General features: G+C 41.4%; 1 protein-coding gene across 1 annotated transcript in view; it reads left to right on the top strand.

Annotated features, from left to right (window-relative positions):
* The window catches only part of CLTA (clathrin, light chain A), a gene marked incomplete at its 5' end in the record, with an annotated part of 10,147 nt that extends 3,737 nt beyond the window's left edge, over window positions 1–6,410 (top strand). Inside the window, 5 exons of the mRNA XM_009895083.1 lie at window positions 959–1,076; window positions 2,070–2,181; window positions 3,589–3,642; window positions 4,888–4,923; window positions 5,966–6,410. Of these exons, the coding sequence (XP_009893385.1) occupies window positions 959–1,076; window positions 2,070–2,181; window positions 3,589–3,642; window positions 4,888–4,923; window positions 5,966–6,137 (492 nt within the window). The remainder of the gene's footprint in view (window positions 1–958; window positions 1,077–2,069; window positions 2,182–3,588; window positions 3,643–4,887; window positions 4,924–5,965) is intronic.
* Between the last annotated feature and the right edge of the window lie 7,581 nt (window positions 6,411–13,991).

Genomic DNA, 13,991 nt, shown 5'->3' with positions numbered 1-13,991 from the left:
GTTGTTGAGGCCCCATCCCTGGAGGTGTTCAACGCCAGGCTGGACGTGGCCTTGGGCAACCTGGTCTAGTCGGAGGTGTCCCTGCCCATGGCAGGGAGGTTGGAATTCGATGATCTTCAAGGTCCTTTCCAACCTCAAACCATTCTATGATTCTATGAAATCTGTCATTAGCTGCAATCCATCTGGTACTGTCAGGAGTGGCGTTTCTTAGGTCTGTTAAGAGTAGGGTGAACCTACGAAAGTTGTTGGACTTGGTGTATCCTCTGTGGCAAATAGCACAATATTCATTAGCTTTGCAAATCTGTTGTATTAGTGATAGCCCTATTCATTGCAAGTCTTTGAGCAATATATAATATTATAGTATAGTATAATAGTATAATAAAATGTATGCTAGTACTCGCACTGTTTTGATGCTTAAATGCTGAAATGCCTCTTGTGTTCTAAGCTGCATACAGGAATCCAAATTCTGTAATGTCTTTAAAGGACATTGGTTTTTAATATCAGTTAAGTTCGCAAATGTCTCTGAAGTAGACAAATAAGTTACAGAGAATGTTTTAAAATCCCAAGCACTAAACTGTTAAAAAACATTACTTGCACAGCAATTATTGAAGGTGAAATGAACTGGAGGATCTCTAGGCCTGCAGCTGCATAGTGAGATGCTAGCCACTGTCTTCTGCTTTCTTCAGGTGTAGAGCTCTGACACAGTTTGGCTTGCCAGTCAACTTGAATTCGTGTTTGATCCCTGATTGCAAGAGGCAGTCCTGTATTAATTCGCTTCAATCCTGCTGTAATTTGTGGCAAGACATTTTTCATGTTATTGGTGGAAATGCAATATAATATCAGGTGAATGTGTTATGTGCTCAGTTCAAATAGAGTCTAATCTTATGTAGCTTGCAGGCAGTTATATAAAATATTCAGTTGTCATGTATAAATGAAATTACTGTTCCTTCCCTTTAAGGAGAGTAATGGTCCAACAAACTCCTATGTTGCCATATCCCAAGTAGATCGACTGCAGTCAGAACCGGAAAGTATTCGTAAGTGGAGAGAGGAGCAAAAGGAGCGCCTGGAGCAACTTGGTAAGGAGGATGTTTGTTGCAGTCGTGTTCTTGGTTGTGAGTAACTTAGTGGCAGCTTCTTAAGCAGCAGAATTCTCAACCATGGCATCTGGCTTCTGGGAATCTAACATGCTTCTTGAGTTTGAGCAGCAAGTCTGGAAGAGTCTTCTAGTAATCAGACTTAATGCTGCTGTTGGAGTCAGCAAGCAAGTGGTTCTTTGAACTTTATGAGTATTCATGTGTCCTGCCCTTTACTTACAAATAAGCTGACAGGTTTTATCAACAGAACAGCTTGTATCAGCAGAAAAGAGTGAATAAATACTGCAGTTATCAGCATTTATTTCAAAGGATAAAGATGGCTCATTATGTAGTTGCTGAGGCCATCCGTTGTCTAATAGTTAAGTAATGGACTAATAACTAAACTAAATACAGCTATCAAATGCAGTAATACCTACCTGTGGACAGCTTCTAAGAACCTACAAACTCGTATGATTTCCATTTACATTAGCTTGAAATTGTTAGGACAGAACCTTCTGTACAGTGTGATTCTGGATAGAGCTGAGCCTGTTGCTCCTCTTATGGGCTAGTTACAGCAGATGAGCTTGTCCTGAATTGTAGGCTAGGTGTAAAATCATGCTGAGTGCCAGGCTCCCTTGCTTTGTTTAAGCACAGAGGCTTTACTGAGCTTTGTTCTAGCACTAGCATAGCAAGGTGGCTGTTTCTGTTTTTGAACAGTTTGCAGGCCAACAGACTTACTGAATCTGAATTAGTCTACAAGTGCCTATCCTAAACTGAAGTTATGCAGTTATGCAGTGCAGGCATTCTATTTAGCTAATCCTCTGAATGTTCATGGTATTTAGAGTTCTCATGGCCTAAATCAGGAAATCTCCTAACCTTTATCTGAGTAGATCAAGCAACTGTCTGCACTAGAGTGCACCCTAAGCTATCAGCTGAAATGATAGCAATATTCAGCTGGAACAAACATGACTGACAAATCAATTCTTAAATCTTCAGATGCGAATTCACAGAAGCAGGAAGCAGAATGGAAAGAGAAAGCAATAAAGGAGTTGGAGGAGTGGTATGCAAGGCAAGATGAAAAGCTCCAGAAAACAAAAGCCAGCAACAGGTAAGGTTTCTCCAGCTGTCTGAAGACTTATGGTACTGGATATGAAAGTAATGGGGCAGGGAGGTTAGGATACTTGTAGTATGTCCTAAGGCACTAGTCCTTCAGATCTTTAAAGTAACCTGTCCTATTAAGAAATGGGTCTCCAGTGGTAAACTGTCATTTTAAATTTTCTTAGAATCTAGATTAAATGTCCAAGAATAGCAAGAGAAAGCATTATGATAATGAACTGGAATTACTGACGATTCTGTAAGACACAAAGTTAGAACATGGGCAGAAAGAGCTTTAGTCTACCCACTTGTTGCGTGATCTCAGCTGCACAGGTCTTCAGTGACTGTAATTATGTACTTAGCAAGTAAGATTCCTAGTCTCTATCTTTAGAACACATGGGAGTGGTCTTCTAGTTAGTCTTTGCTACAGGTTATTTCATTAGATACCTTAAATGCTTTGGCCACTCCTTTTGGAAGTGTTTGAGAAATAACCTACCTCAGTTCTGCTAGTGAAGAACTAAATGCTGACTGTGTTGGGTTTGAATTGTCTGATTATGGGCTCTAGGGCAGAAACTAATGACTTGACTGCTAGTCTAGTAAGCTCTTACACTTTCTTAGAGGTTCCCTGTGAAATTTTGACTTCAAGCTACGTAAAAGTAAATGTGATAGTACTGATTTAATACCACTTAGATCTCTACTTCTGACCCAGGGGTTGCCAGCATCATTCTGTCCAGGTAATCAGGGTTGCTTTATACTTTGGGAACCTACAGACTTCAAGATGAACTGTTATGGTTTTTGTTTTGTTTTGGTTTTTTTTTTTGAAACACCTTTTTTCTTATCTAAATGGCCAGCAGGTTTGTCTTGAGTAAGTAAAGTCCTAGGTAGACTCTACTTCTTACTAAAGGAAGAAGGGAGGCCTACACTTCCTCCAGAATTATGGATTTGACAATTCCATTCAGTGAAGTACAGTCTTTTTGTTGGGTCAAGAAAGGGAAATGTGATTGGCACACTTCTAGTTGGTGGCCAGACCTCATGATACTCCCACAGCTTTACTGTGGCCAGTGTTTGAGCCACAGGTGTTGCACAAAAGGAGTGTTTGGCATTCCGTCATCAGCCTGGTGAGATTTCTCTCCTAATAGTAGTTTCTGTCCACTGGAAGTAGCCTAATACTAACATTGGGCTCTAGTTCTAAACTAGCTAGTCCCAACTTCTAGGATGTAGCAGAGCTTTTGTGTGCTCCTCTGAGTCAATGGCTTTATTGATACATTCCATGTGGTAGCTGCTTTCCTGTTAACGGTAAGTCTAGGTGATACAAGGTTAATGTGCTTGTTAAAATTGCCTTCAGCTGTGTTCTGTACTTCTCATCCTTATCTCTTTTCTCCTGCCTGCTTGCCTGCCTGTTGGACTACTTGCTACCTAGGGTGGCAGATGAAGCTTTCTACAAACAACCCTTCGCTGACGTGATTGGTTATGTGTATGTTGCTTAACTACTAATTCTGTTTGCTAGTCAACTAGGTAATAAGGAGGGTCGGAAATAGTGTTGAACATCTGAAGATGACTGCTGAATATTTCAGGGCAGTACAAGTAAACAGTCTTTACTCTTTGGACAGACTTTGACCTGCAGTCAAAGTGCAGTCTTCCTGTAAGGATCCTGTACACTGCACAACATCCAGCACTTTCAGGTTAAGTCATGTAGTGTACATACCACTGGAAATTTGGTAATGACTTCAGTAGTCTTTAGATGTAGGGATTTACAGTTGTTCCCAGGCCAATGAACACTGCTTAGCAAGATGCTTTGCTGTATATGTGGTATGGGTATGCTGGGTATGCATCTCCAGTCTCGCATGGGTGCTGTATTTAGTCCTAGTTACTTCCACAGAGAAGCACAATGTTTAGCTCTGCATTCTCTGTAATAGGCATTGAGCTCCTGATCTGTGCTCATTTCTCTACGTAATCAGAAAAATATTCAAGCAATGCTTGCACATAAAACTCAGCAAGCAAAGGAAGGTAGAAAGAAATCACCTGCCATAAACCAGGGTAGAAGAGATGTGTGCATATAGAAATAGGATGCTATTAGAGAACAGATAAAAAGTACAAGAAGGTGATATTGGAAAATAGGCATTAGCTGCTGGAAGAACATTTAGGAGGGCTCTGTGTAGACATTTTGCCAGTCTGATCAATGAAAATACAGCTGTGACTTTCAAGCCCCAGTGAGTTTGCTAGTTTCTGTGGGGTGGAAAGATTGCAATGTTCGTTGGCTTGTTTATGTATTTTAATTTCTTCCCTTAATTTGTAGACTTGAAAGATGGCCATGTCACAGATTCTAAGGTGACACCCTTACAAGGTGTATTGGTGAGCCATGGTGTGGCTTTGAGTGCATTAATATTGAAGGTCCAGTGTGGAATTCATTACCTAACTGTAGGTGGATGTAAACCAAGACTTGTGAAATGATGGATTTACAGGTGGTGTTTGACTTTTCCGAAGTCTCCTGGAGTTTATTTTGATAGATTTTTTTTCAATAAAACCTTATTTTCTTATATCCAATGCAACTATGCAGTATAAGTGCTGCAGAACAAAATCGGCAGCCTGTTTGCTGAATGTAGGCTAAGCTACTAGTACATGTTTCAGCCAGCTGATCATCTGCATTAAACTCATTCTCATTTTCTATATCTGACTTAAACTTTATCTCCTTGTTTCTTTTCTTCTCTTCACCTTTAAGCACAAACATAAATCATCCTTGCTACAGCCTAGAACAGTTAAGTAAAAAAATCTTCACTGCCCCTTAAAAGTGTCATGTCATGTAAAGTAGCAGTGTTGTAGTGACCCTTGTCTTCAGTGGTGTCTGTAACCTTATCATTCCTGTGAACAGTGCTGAACCCTCATGGGAGAGTCATCTTCACTGCTTTTTCTATACTATTTGTTGGAGTAGATGGATTTGGTTTGATCTCTTGATGCTTACTGCTCTTGCACTCAGGCAGCTACCAGGGGCCTCACAGTTCATGTAAACTAGATGCTGGAGTGTTATCCTTGCTTTGAAGCAATGTTGTTGGCAGCATAGCAATGCCAAAAGGATACTGCTGGGAAGTCACTGGCCCTAAGCTGTACATAATGTACAAAGCCTCCTTTAGAGTCACCTTAGGATGAGAGCAGGGGAAATGTGTTTATCCTGTGAGCTGACCTCAAACAAGTCATCCCCTCTGCCAAGATATGCTTTAGTCTATACCACCTACAAGCATGGGATTCATGACTTAAATTGCTTTTGATTCATGCTGTTTCATTACAGCATTGGGAATCATCAGCAGATAGTTTTATGATGGCCTGTAGGCCTTGGGGCTGATTTAAATTCTCAAGTGTAATCTGTTTTAAGACATGCTTGCAGGGAGTTGTAAATTTCTGGTTGGCAAGTGTTCAATATAAGCCATCAAGTGGCAGAGACTAAACTAGTTAAGGCTTGGGCATTTCTCCATAAATAAAATGCCTACATAGGAGTACCTTACTTATTGGCAGTTTGTGTGGTGACTTCTTAGACAAAGACTCAATAACTATTCTTAAAACCAAACACCTGTATTCCAACATTTTACACAGCAATCCTCTGCACTGCTTGTGCATAGCATACTAGTGCAACCTACTTTCATCTCCAGGTTTGGGGCAGTGGGAGCTTAGGTAGCCATGATGTTCACAAGCAGCTGTCGGGTCACATTTCTTATGAAACATACTGAAAGAAACTGCATCCTGTAGGAGGGAAGGAGTGCCTTATGTGTTGGGCATTAACGCAAGGTGCATTGCATTGCTTTTAGGGCAGCTGAAGAAGCCTTTGTGAATGATGCAGAAGACGTTTTTCCGGGCACTGAGTGGGAACGTGTGGCTCAGCTCTGTGACTTTAATCCCAAGTCTAGTAAGCAGGCAAAAGATGTGTCCCGCATGCGTTCAGTCCTCATCTCACTCAAGCAGGCTCCACTGGTTCGCTGAAGGAAAGCACAATGAAAACACTACAAATGCAATATCTTAACCTTACTCAGAGAAGCTGTGTTTGCAGTAATTGGATTAATTGTTTCAATGTTTTTTCTGGACCAAACCTCATGATGTATCTAGAGCTGATCATTGTTTGATTGCATGTTCTTACTCATGTTTCCTTTCTGTGTCTGAAATGGGAGAACCTCCAAAACTGTAGTCTCTGTGCTGTTGTGCACTGAGATGTCACTTCCCACATTACTGATAATAAAGGTCTGTTAAACAGCAAAATGTGTTGACTTTGGATGAATTAAGAAGGTCTCCTGTTCCCTTTTGACAGACAGTGTTTGAATTGAGTGTGAGAAAATGTTTCTCTTTATTGCTAGTGATATCACCTTGCTGGTGACTGACCAGCCAGCAATGATTCTGGTCTTTAAGAGGCTGTCCTGCTTATCTATAATCTTAAAGCTCTTGAGAGCTTTAGTTTAATAACTGCTTCTCTATACAATTTATAACACGAGATAGAAGCTCTAGGAAACTGGAGTAGCAGGCTTGTTAAGGAGCTTATCTCACTTCTAGTGGAATTGAGGACACTGCCTTCTGCAAGTAATCAGTTTTGTGTAGTTTTTGGCTGTCACTGCATATGCAGATCTTAGGGTAGAAATACAGTACAAGGGCACTGAGTAGTTAAAGCCCTTGATGTTCTGCTGCATAATCCATTCTGCCATGTATTTAACGCTGGCTTTATATGCAAAGTCCTGCTGTGCAGAGGCTGTTCAGGTGTTTTTGAACTGTGTCCTCGTCCTTACTGACTCTTGCAGACACTTTTCTCCCACCAGGGTGGTGAACTGGAGATTTGGAGAGCAAGAGAAGGGAAGACTTGCTCTTACTGCTGCTCATCTACTGGGTTGGAGCTTTATCTGCCAAGGTGGTTGAATTTGAAACAAACTGATCCAGAAAGTTTCTGTTGTGCTGCTTCCTTGGCTCTGTAATCTCATTCAGCATTCACAGAGGCTGTATTGTAGCCTTGCTCTGGTAAGACCTACCTTAGCTGTCTATCTTTTAAGAATAGTCTGTTCAGTCTCATATATTATTTTACCATTTTTATCAAAGATACAGTAGCTTAACTAGTGTGTAGCAGAATTGCTGTAACACCTTTTTTGTACAAGATGGAAGATTAGTCTAGGCAGTTTGAAGAAGGTTGGAGATGCAGATGAAAACTTAGTAAGGTTCAGGGAGTTGCTGCACAGCAGCTGTCTTACTAGTGGCTGTGTCCCATCAGTGAGTAAGAAGATATTGAATAAATGGTTGCCAGTTGGGCTTCAATAGTTAAGCTGTACCTTAGTGTTGTCTATAGTGACTGGAGCTATTCTATGTTTGCAAGTGTATTCACACACTACTGATGAGTGGTGATGAAAATGACAGTAGACTACAGGTCTGGAAGCTTAATTCCATGGAAGATTAAAGCAAGAAAATATTTTCTGAACTGCACAGGGATACCACAGGTGAGTTTAATAGGACTGAAGCACCGAGCAAGTCCATAGAATACTGATACTCAATGTTAGCCCTGACCAGTTATGCATTCACCTTGACTGAAAACTTCCTTTCTTCTACTCACCCCAGAGCTCTACAAAGTCTTCTAAAATGAATTGGTAATTTAATACAACAAATTGCACTGCATTAAATATATAATGTTTAAAATGCTAATTTGAATTTACTGTAATTTGAAAGTTCAGCAGATTAGAGGGGTTCCTGCACAGAGTTATGGAACAGATTGATCACCACATTGTCCTGTCTCATAGCATTAAGGGCATGATTTCGAGCTACAATCCAAGAAAATGGGCAAAGACTCAAATTCAAGGCCAAAGCAATACTACAGAAGTTAAAACAGTGTTTTATAAGATGGATTTGCAGGGGCTAACAACATGTCTTCAGTTTTTTTGTGTACACGTCTAGCTGGAACACTTAACAAGCAGCTCTGTGGGTTTTTGTTACCTCCTCTAGCTCTTGTGCTGAGATTTTGTAGATTCTGTCTTTTGTCTTAATTTTATATTCAAGTATGCTAACTCAGTCTCCCTCCTACCTCCTGTATGAGTGCTGTCACAGAATCGCAGTCTGGCTGAGGTTGGGAGGGACCTCTGGAGGTCATCTGGTCCAACTTCCCTGCATGGAACAGGTTTGCTCTGTGGAGAAGTTACTGCCAAGGCATACTCAAGGAATAATTCAGGCTTTTAAACATACGAGTCTGACATCATTTTAGAGACATTTAAGCATCCCTTATGGCTTTCAGCTGCCAGTACGTGACCTGTAGGATCTTTTGCATGTCTTCAATACTTGACAATGTCTGTCACAGAATCATAGAATGGCTGAGATTGGAAGCAATGCCTGGAGGTCATCTGGTCCAACCCCCCTGCTCAAGCAGGGCCACCTAAAACTGGTTGCCCAGGGCCATGTCCAGATGGCTTTCAAGTATCTCCAAGGAGGGAGACTGTACAATGTTTCTGAGCAACCCGTGCCAGTGCTTGGTCACCCTCACAGTGAAAAAGTGTTTCCTGATGTTCTGGAGGAACTTACTGTGTTTCAATTTGTGTCCATTGCCTCTTGTCCTGGCACCACTGAAAAGAGTCTGGCTCTGTCCTCTTTGCACCCTACTTCCAGGTGTTCGTACATATTTGAGATCCCCCCCTGGGCTTTTTCTTCTCCAGGCTGAATGGTCCCAACTTGCTCAGTCTTTCCTCATAGGAGAGATGTGTTAGTTGCTTAATTGTCTTTGTGGCTGGACTCTCTCCAGTATGTCCATGTGTCTCGTACTGGCAAGCCCAGAACTGGACCGAGCACTCCGGATCTGGCCTCACCAGCGCTATACTCGGACTTTTTTGTGTCTGAGAATTATTTTAGATATTTAGAGCTTGTGACATGCCTAACAGTTTTAAGTAGCCACAAATTAACATGCTATGGCATCTTGCTGATGTTTTTTTTCTGTGCAGGTGGTAAAGAGGGAAATGTATAGTTTACTAGCTAGTATTTTAGACTGGACAAGAGGTGGGTGTCTGTTGTCTTTGCCAAAGAGGGTTCCTCCAGTAGGAATTCTCTCTGTCACATGGGCAAGCTTGTTCCTCTGCAGAATGCTGTGCTGCAGCAGCACACTGTGGCACTGGGTAGTAGTGTGCCTGGGGCTGCACCAGATCTGCAGGATCCTGAGATGTTATGAGGTTACTTACAACCCAAGCCTTTGTGGTCTGACCTTGAAGGGGATGGTCCATTTAAGTGTTCTAGTATGTTCTAGTCCAAGAGAGGGTGGGCTACTCAACACTGTTCAACAAGGTAAGGTTTCATTAGGTCTTGCATCACTAATGCAAGTTTCACTAACAATTATGTACAATTAGTATTCCAGTGCTTTTGGCTACAGTTTCAAGCACATATTTAATCTCTTGCTTCATGTGGCTGTTTACTGGTCATAGTTGGTTACCATCTGCAGAAATTTTACCCAGCTCAAGGTATGAGGTATGCATGAAGTAACATCGTACTAGCTTTTTAAAAAAAAGCTATAGCCATACTTATCACAAGGTTGTGAAGTTGAAATTAAAAATAAAGGAACCTTTGGAAAAAAATTACATTTCTTAAAAAAATTACCTTACGTATAGTCTTCACACACTTTCTAATTAAGTACAAATTTGGCTCTTTATTTGCATTTAAAATTTCTGTGTAATGTGCTTCATGCAAAAGAAGCTGGAAGACCTAGTATTCAGAACACCTGCAGATACAGAGTTACAGCAATGATGGTGTAATTATACAAGCAAGACAAAAGTTGTGTGAAGGTATCTCATCTCATTTTAGACTAATGGAGAAAAATGTGTGCTTTCAAGCATGGAAAACTTTCTTCAGCTGGCAGTCACAGCTTAACAGTAATTTGTGATTTGTTAAGAATAAAACTGGTATCTGTGTGAGGTCAGAAGGAGGGTTGCGAACTCAAAAGCTTCCCTCAATTATGACAGCAGCAGAAAGAACTTGATGTATTACCTGCCTTCTCATTGCCTTGCCCATTCTGAAAAAGCAGTTGTCTGATTTTATGCCAAACTGCAATGTACAAGCAGTGAGTGGTTTGGGCACTACAGCAAGGAATATGGTTTGATCTTGGTTTGTGTGAACATGCCAAATGAACCAACCCAGACGCATGACAACTGTATGTGCAAACTTAAGCAAGACCTAAGAAAAACTTGGCTTTGTGTGTCCTCAGAATCTCATGAGCATTTTTAGTTGTTACTAAAACATACCACATGCTCACAGTGCAAAGCATTTGCTTTCAGATTATGAAGCAAACATAGCTTGGTGCCAGACTAAAACAACTGTACTAAATACATGGCTTTAGCACCACCGCTTGAGCTGCCAAAGCACTAGTTCTAATGTGCCTTTGATAAATCATAAACACAATTATCTGGAATGGTCCAAGGGGTGTACAGTCGAGGTGTTTTACCCTTACTAATGCTTGTTAACTCTCCACAGGATTTGAAAGGAACAGACTACTCAGATTTCATTGATGCAGATTGAATCAGAGTGTAAACTCCATCTGCACCTTACTGTCTATGATGTGTTTTTGGGATACAAAACTGATACTGCCTCCAGGTGTAGCATGCCTGAGTTTCTGACAATTTTGATACACTTAAATGGAGGAAGAACAGTGCTTCAAGACCACCAGAAGGCTGAGGCATTTGTTAATTCTGTGTAGGTGGCAAATCAGAGTCAAAATACTGAATAATTATCTTGCTGCACAGGAGAAAAAAAGAAATTCCAAACCTTAACGCTGTACTGATTAGCTATGTGGCTTGCAAAGCATCGACAATGATCTGTAAGAAGATAGCTTGCTTCCTCATGGTCCCAAGTCCTAGCTGGGTGGGCATCTATGTTTAGGCAGAGCAGCCAAGGATGAAGCAGACTTCTTCCACAAGATGCAAGGATGAGGAGCAATGTGGTAGAGGGCTGTCGTGGTTTGGTCCGAGCCAGCAACAAAGAACCACGCAGTCACTCACGCAACTCCCACAGCTGTGGAAAAAGAAATCGACACGGCAACACTCGTGGGTTAAAATAGTGCAATTTAATAGAACAGCAAAATGGAAGATGAAAGCAAACCAATAACACCGATAAAGGGGTATAAAGACGCAATTACAGTACCGCTGCGAAGCGCACCGACCGGACCCGCACTGCTGCAGCCCACCCCCCGACTGGCAACTCCTCTCCTGGCCCTGGCTAGCTCCTCTTCTAGCCCGGGCATGGGTCACGTGGTATGGAATACCTGCCCCCTGCCGGCTCCTTGGGGAAATTAACCCCATCCCTGCCGGAACCAGGACAAGGGCTTACTTTGGTTACACGAATTATACACTACAGGACTAAGAACTGCAGTTTTAAGTCACTTTCCAACCTCTTGCCACTCTGCTGTTTAAGCACTGCTGGTGGTTGCTCATGCAATGCTGATTATAAACATGCATGGGATTATAAACATTCATGAAGGGTCCCTTTCTGCCCAAGCTCTTGAGTGTCATATCCAATTCTGCGTAGAGGGCTGAACAGTGGAATTCTTGCTAAGGCTTCAGCAGCTAGGATACAACATACACTTAACAGGGACACTGCAAAACCAAACCTCCTCCTCCAATAGGCAGTATTAGCAGATGCTGCCATTGCAGATAATGAGAATGCACTGCTGCTTTAGGCTCTGAAATGCTGATAATAGCTGGGGAAGGAGAGCTCAGCTGCTGTCTTGTACATTTGCTCCCCTTCCAGTAATGGATATGAAGACTGGTTTGCTCTCACTGGAGCCCATGACTTTCATGGTATGGGCTGCTTTAAAATACATAGGGCCAGCATCAAGTAATCAGAGAGCACAGTACTGTAGATGTTCTGTGAACATCTGATATTCACCCCACTCGAGACTGAACATAAGTGGAAGCTAGTGTCTGGAAAACCTCTGGTCCACCATAATGTGCCTGAAGTGTGAGTGAGGTTTCTGAACAGGTGAAGAAGGAGAAACAAACAAACAAAAAAATCACTATAATGCTATAAAATATGTTTTTTTATTCTTTCTGATTTTATGAACCCACAAACTTCTCAAGGAAAACTGCAACAATTTCTGCACCACTTGCACATATGCAGCAGGTTCTTGTAGAGTTGAAAGAAAAAATATTTTCAAAAGCATTTGAAGAACCATTTTCTTAACAGGATTAGATGTTAAAGGTGTTTAGAGTACAACTCTTCAAATGTGTTTTAGTCTTTCATGTTTTCTCTGTGCCTGTACCCTCCCTTCAACTGCTAGTGAAAAAACATATCTGGAGTGTGAGGTATCAAAAATATAGATGTTCAGGAGGTCTGGAAAGCAAAAGCCTGGTCCCACTTTTAGTCAGGCATTCCTTGTGATGCTAGAAGATAGAAAGATCAAATGACAGGGCTCCTCTGCTAGAACCTCAGTACTGTTACTCCTGACCTACACTATCACTGTAGAGCAAACCCAATTTCTCCTTGGCCCACTCATGGAGCTATCGCTCTGGTATTGCAGTTAGTGGGAACCTCCAAGTAAACCAAGACACACAGGAAAAGGAACTAAGGATCCCTGATAGCATAAAGCCTACTACAACTTTGCAGATGGCTAAGAGCCCATATTTGCTGATTCTGAGAAAAACTATGGTATAGAGGCTGCATAATTATTCCTGGAGACATCAAGAATGAGATCAAGTGGTGCTTCTAAAATCTGCTATGAAGATGCGAGTTCTTAGTAAGCATGTGGAGCAGAGGATCAAGTGAAGGCAACTTGTGTAGATTATATCCCAGAATTAGCCAGTAGAGTTGTTTACTATACTAACAGCTATTCAGTCCAAGATTATTGTACAGCAGTGGGAAGTGGTTGCGGTTGTGTTGTCAGAGAAGATATCTGACTGTTGAAATAGCCTCTTTTATTCCCCTGTACTAGTACATTACTGGACTTCTGAGAATATAATCAGTGGCTGAGTCAGACATCAAAATAGGTCATTAAATTGATGGGATATTAGCAAGAATTTCTTGACTGAAAGGGTCATCAGGCATTGGAATGGAGGAGCAGTTACCCAGGGCAGTGGTGGAGTCCCCATCCCTGGAGGTATTTAAGTTGTGTAGATACAGTGCTCAGCAACATGGTTTAGTGGTGGACTTGTCAGTGTTAGGTTAATGATTAGACTAGATCATCTTTCCAATCTAGGAGATTCTGTGATTCTGTAAATGCAGGACAGAGGATGGTCTTGAGACTGTTCCTCCACAGGTATCTTCTTTCTGGGATAGCTGATCACTTAGAAGGGTCTGTTTTTCAGTTTCTCCTTGTGTCAAATAGTTATTAGTACAATATCCTGAAAGTGTGCTTAAAAACAGCTGGACAGAGACAGACCTATATATCAAGAAGGACTAAAGAAACATAAACCATGGTTTACCTAGTCAAGCTTTCATTGGCATTTGCATACTTTGCTCCCAGGCTTTTGAATGTGTTGAAGGTGAGGATAAGGATCAGATTTGACTTTCCATCCTCCAAACTGATAGTGAATGCAGGACAAAAGCAGTGTACCTGCAGCCACCAGAACTGCTGAGGAGATACACTATGTCACTCTGCAGAAGAGTTCTTCAAAGGTAGGCTTCTTGAAAGGGAGACTTTTTATGATTAGATGCACCACATAACTGAATTTTGGCTAACAGGCTACCAAAGAATAAACAGTCCCCTCTCTGCTAATGTGGTAAACAAAGTAGTAGACTAAGTCCCTTGAGAAAACCCCAAACAATAAAATTCAAGTAATTTACTGTTGGCCATAGTCAGAAGACAAAGATGCTCACTGCTACACTTGTCAGTTTCTTTGGACTGTTCTG

Source organism: Charadrius vociferus, unplaced genomic scaffold, assembly GCF_000708025.1.
Source record: "Charadrius vociferus isolate BGI_N301 unplaced genomic scaffold, ASM70802v2 scaffold271, whole genome shotgun sequence".
Taxonomy (NCBI): Eukaryota; Metazoa; Chordata; class Aves; order Charadriiformes; family Charadriidae; genus Charadrius; species Charadrius vociferus.
Note: the sequence above shows the minus strand (reverse complement) of the source record. Positions and strands in the feature narration are given on the sequence as shown.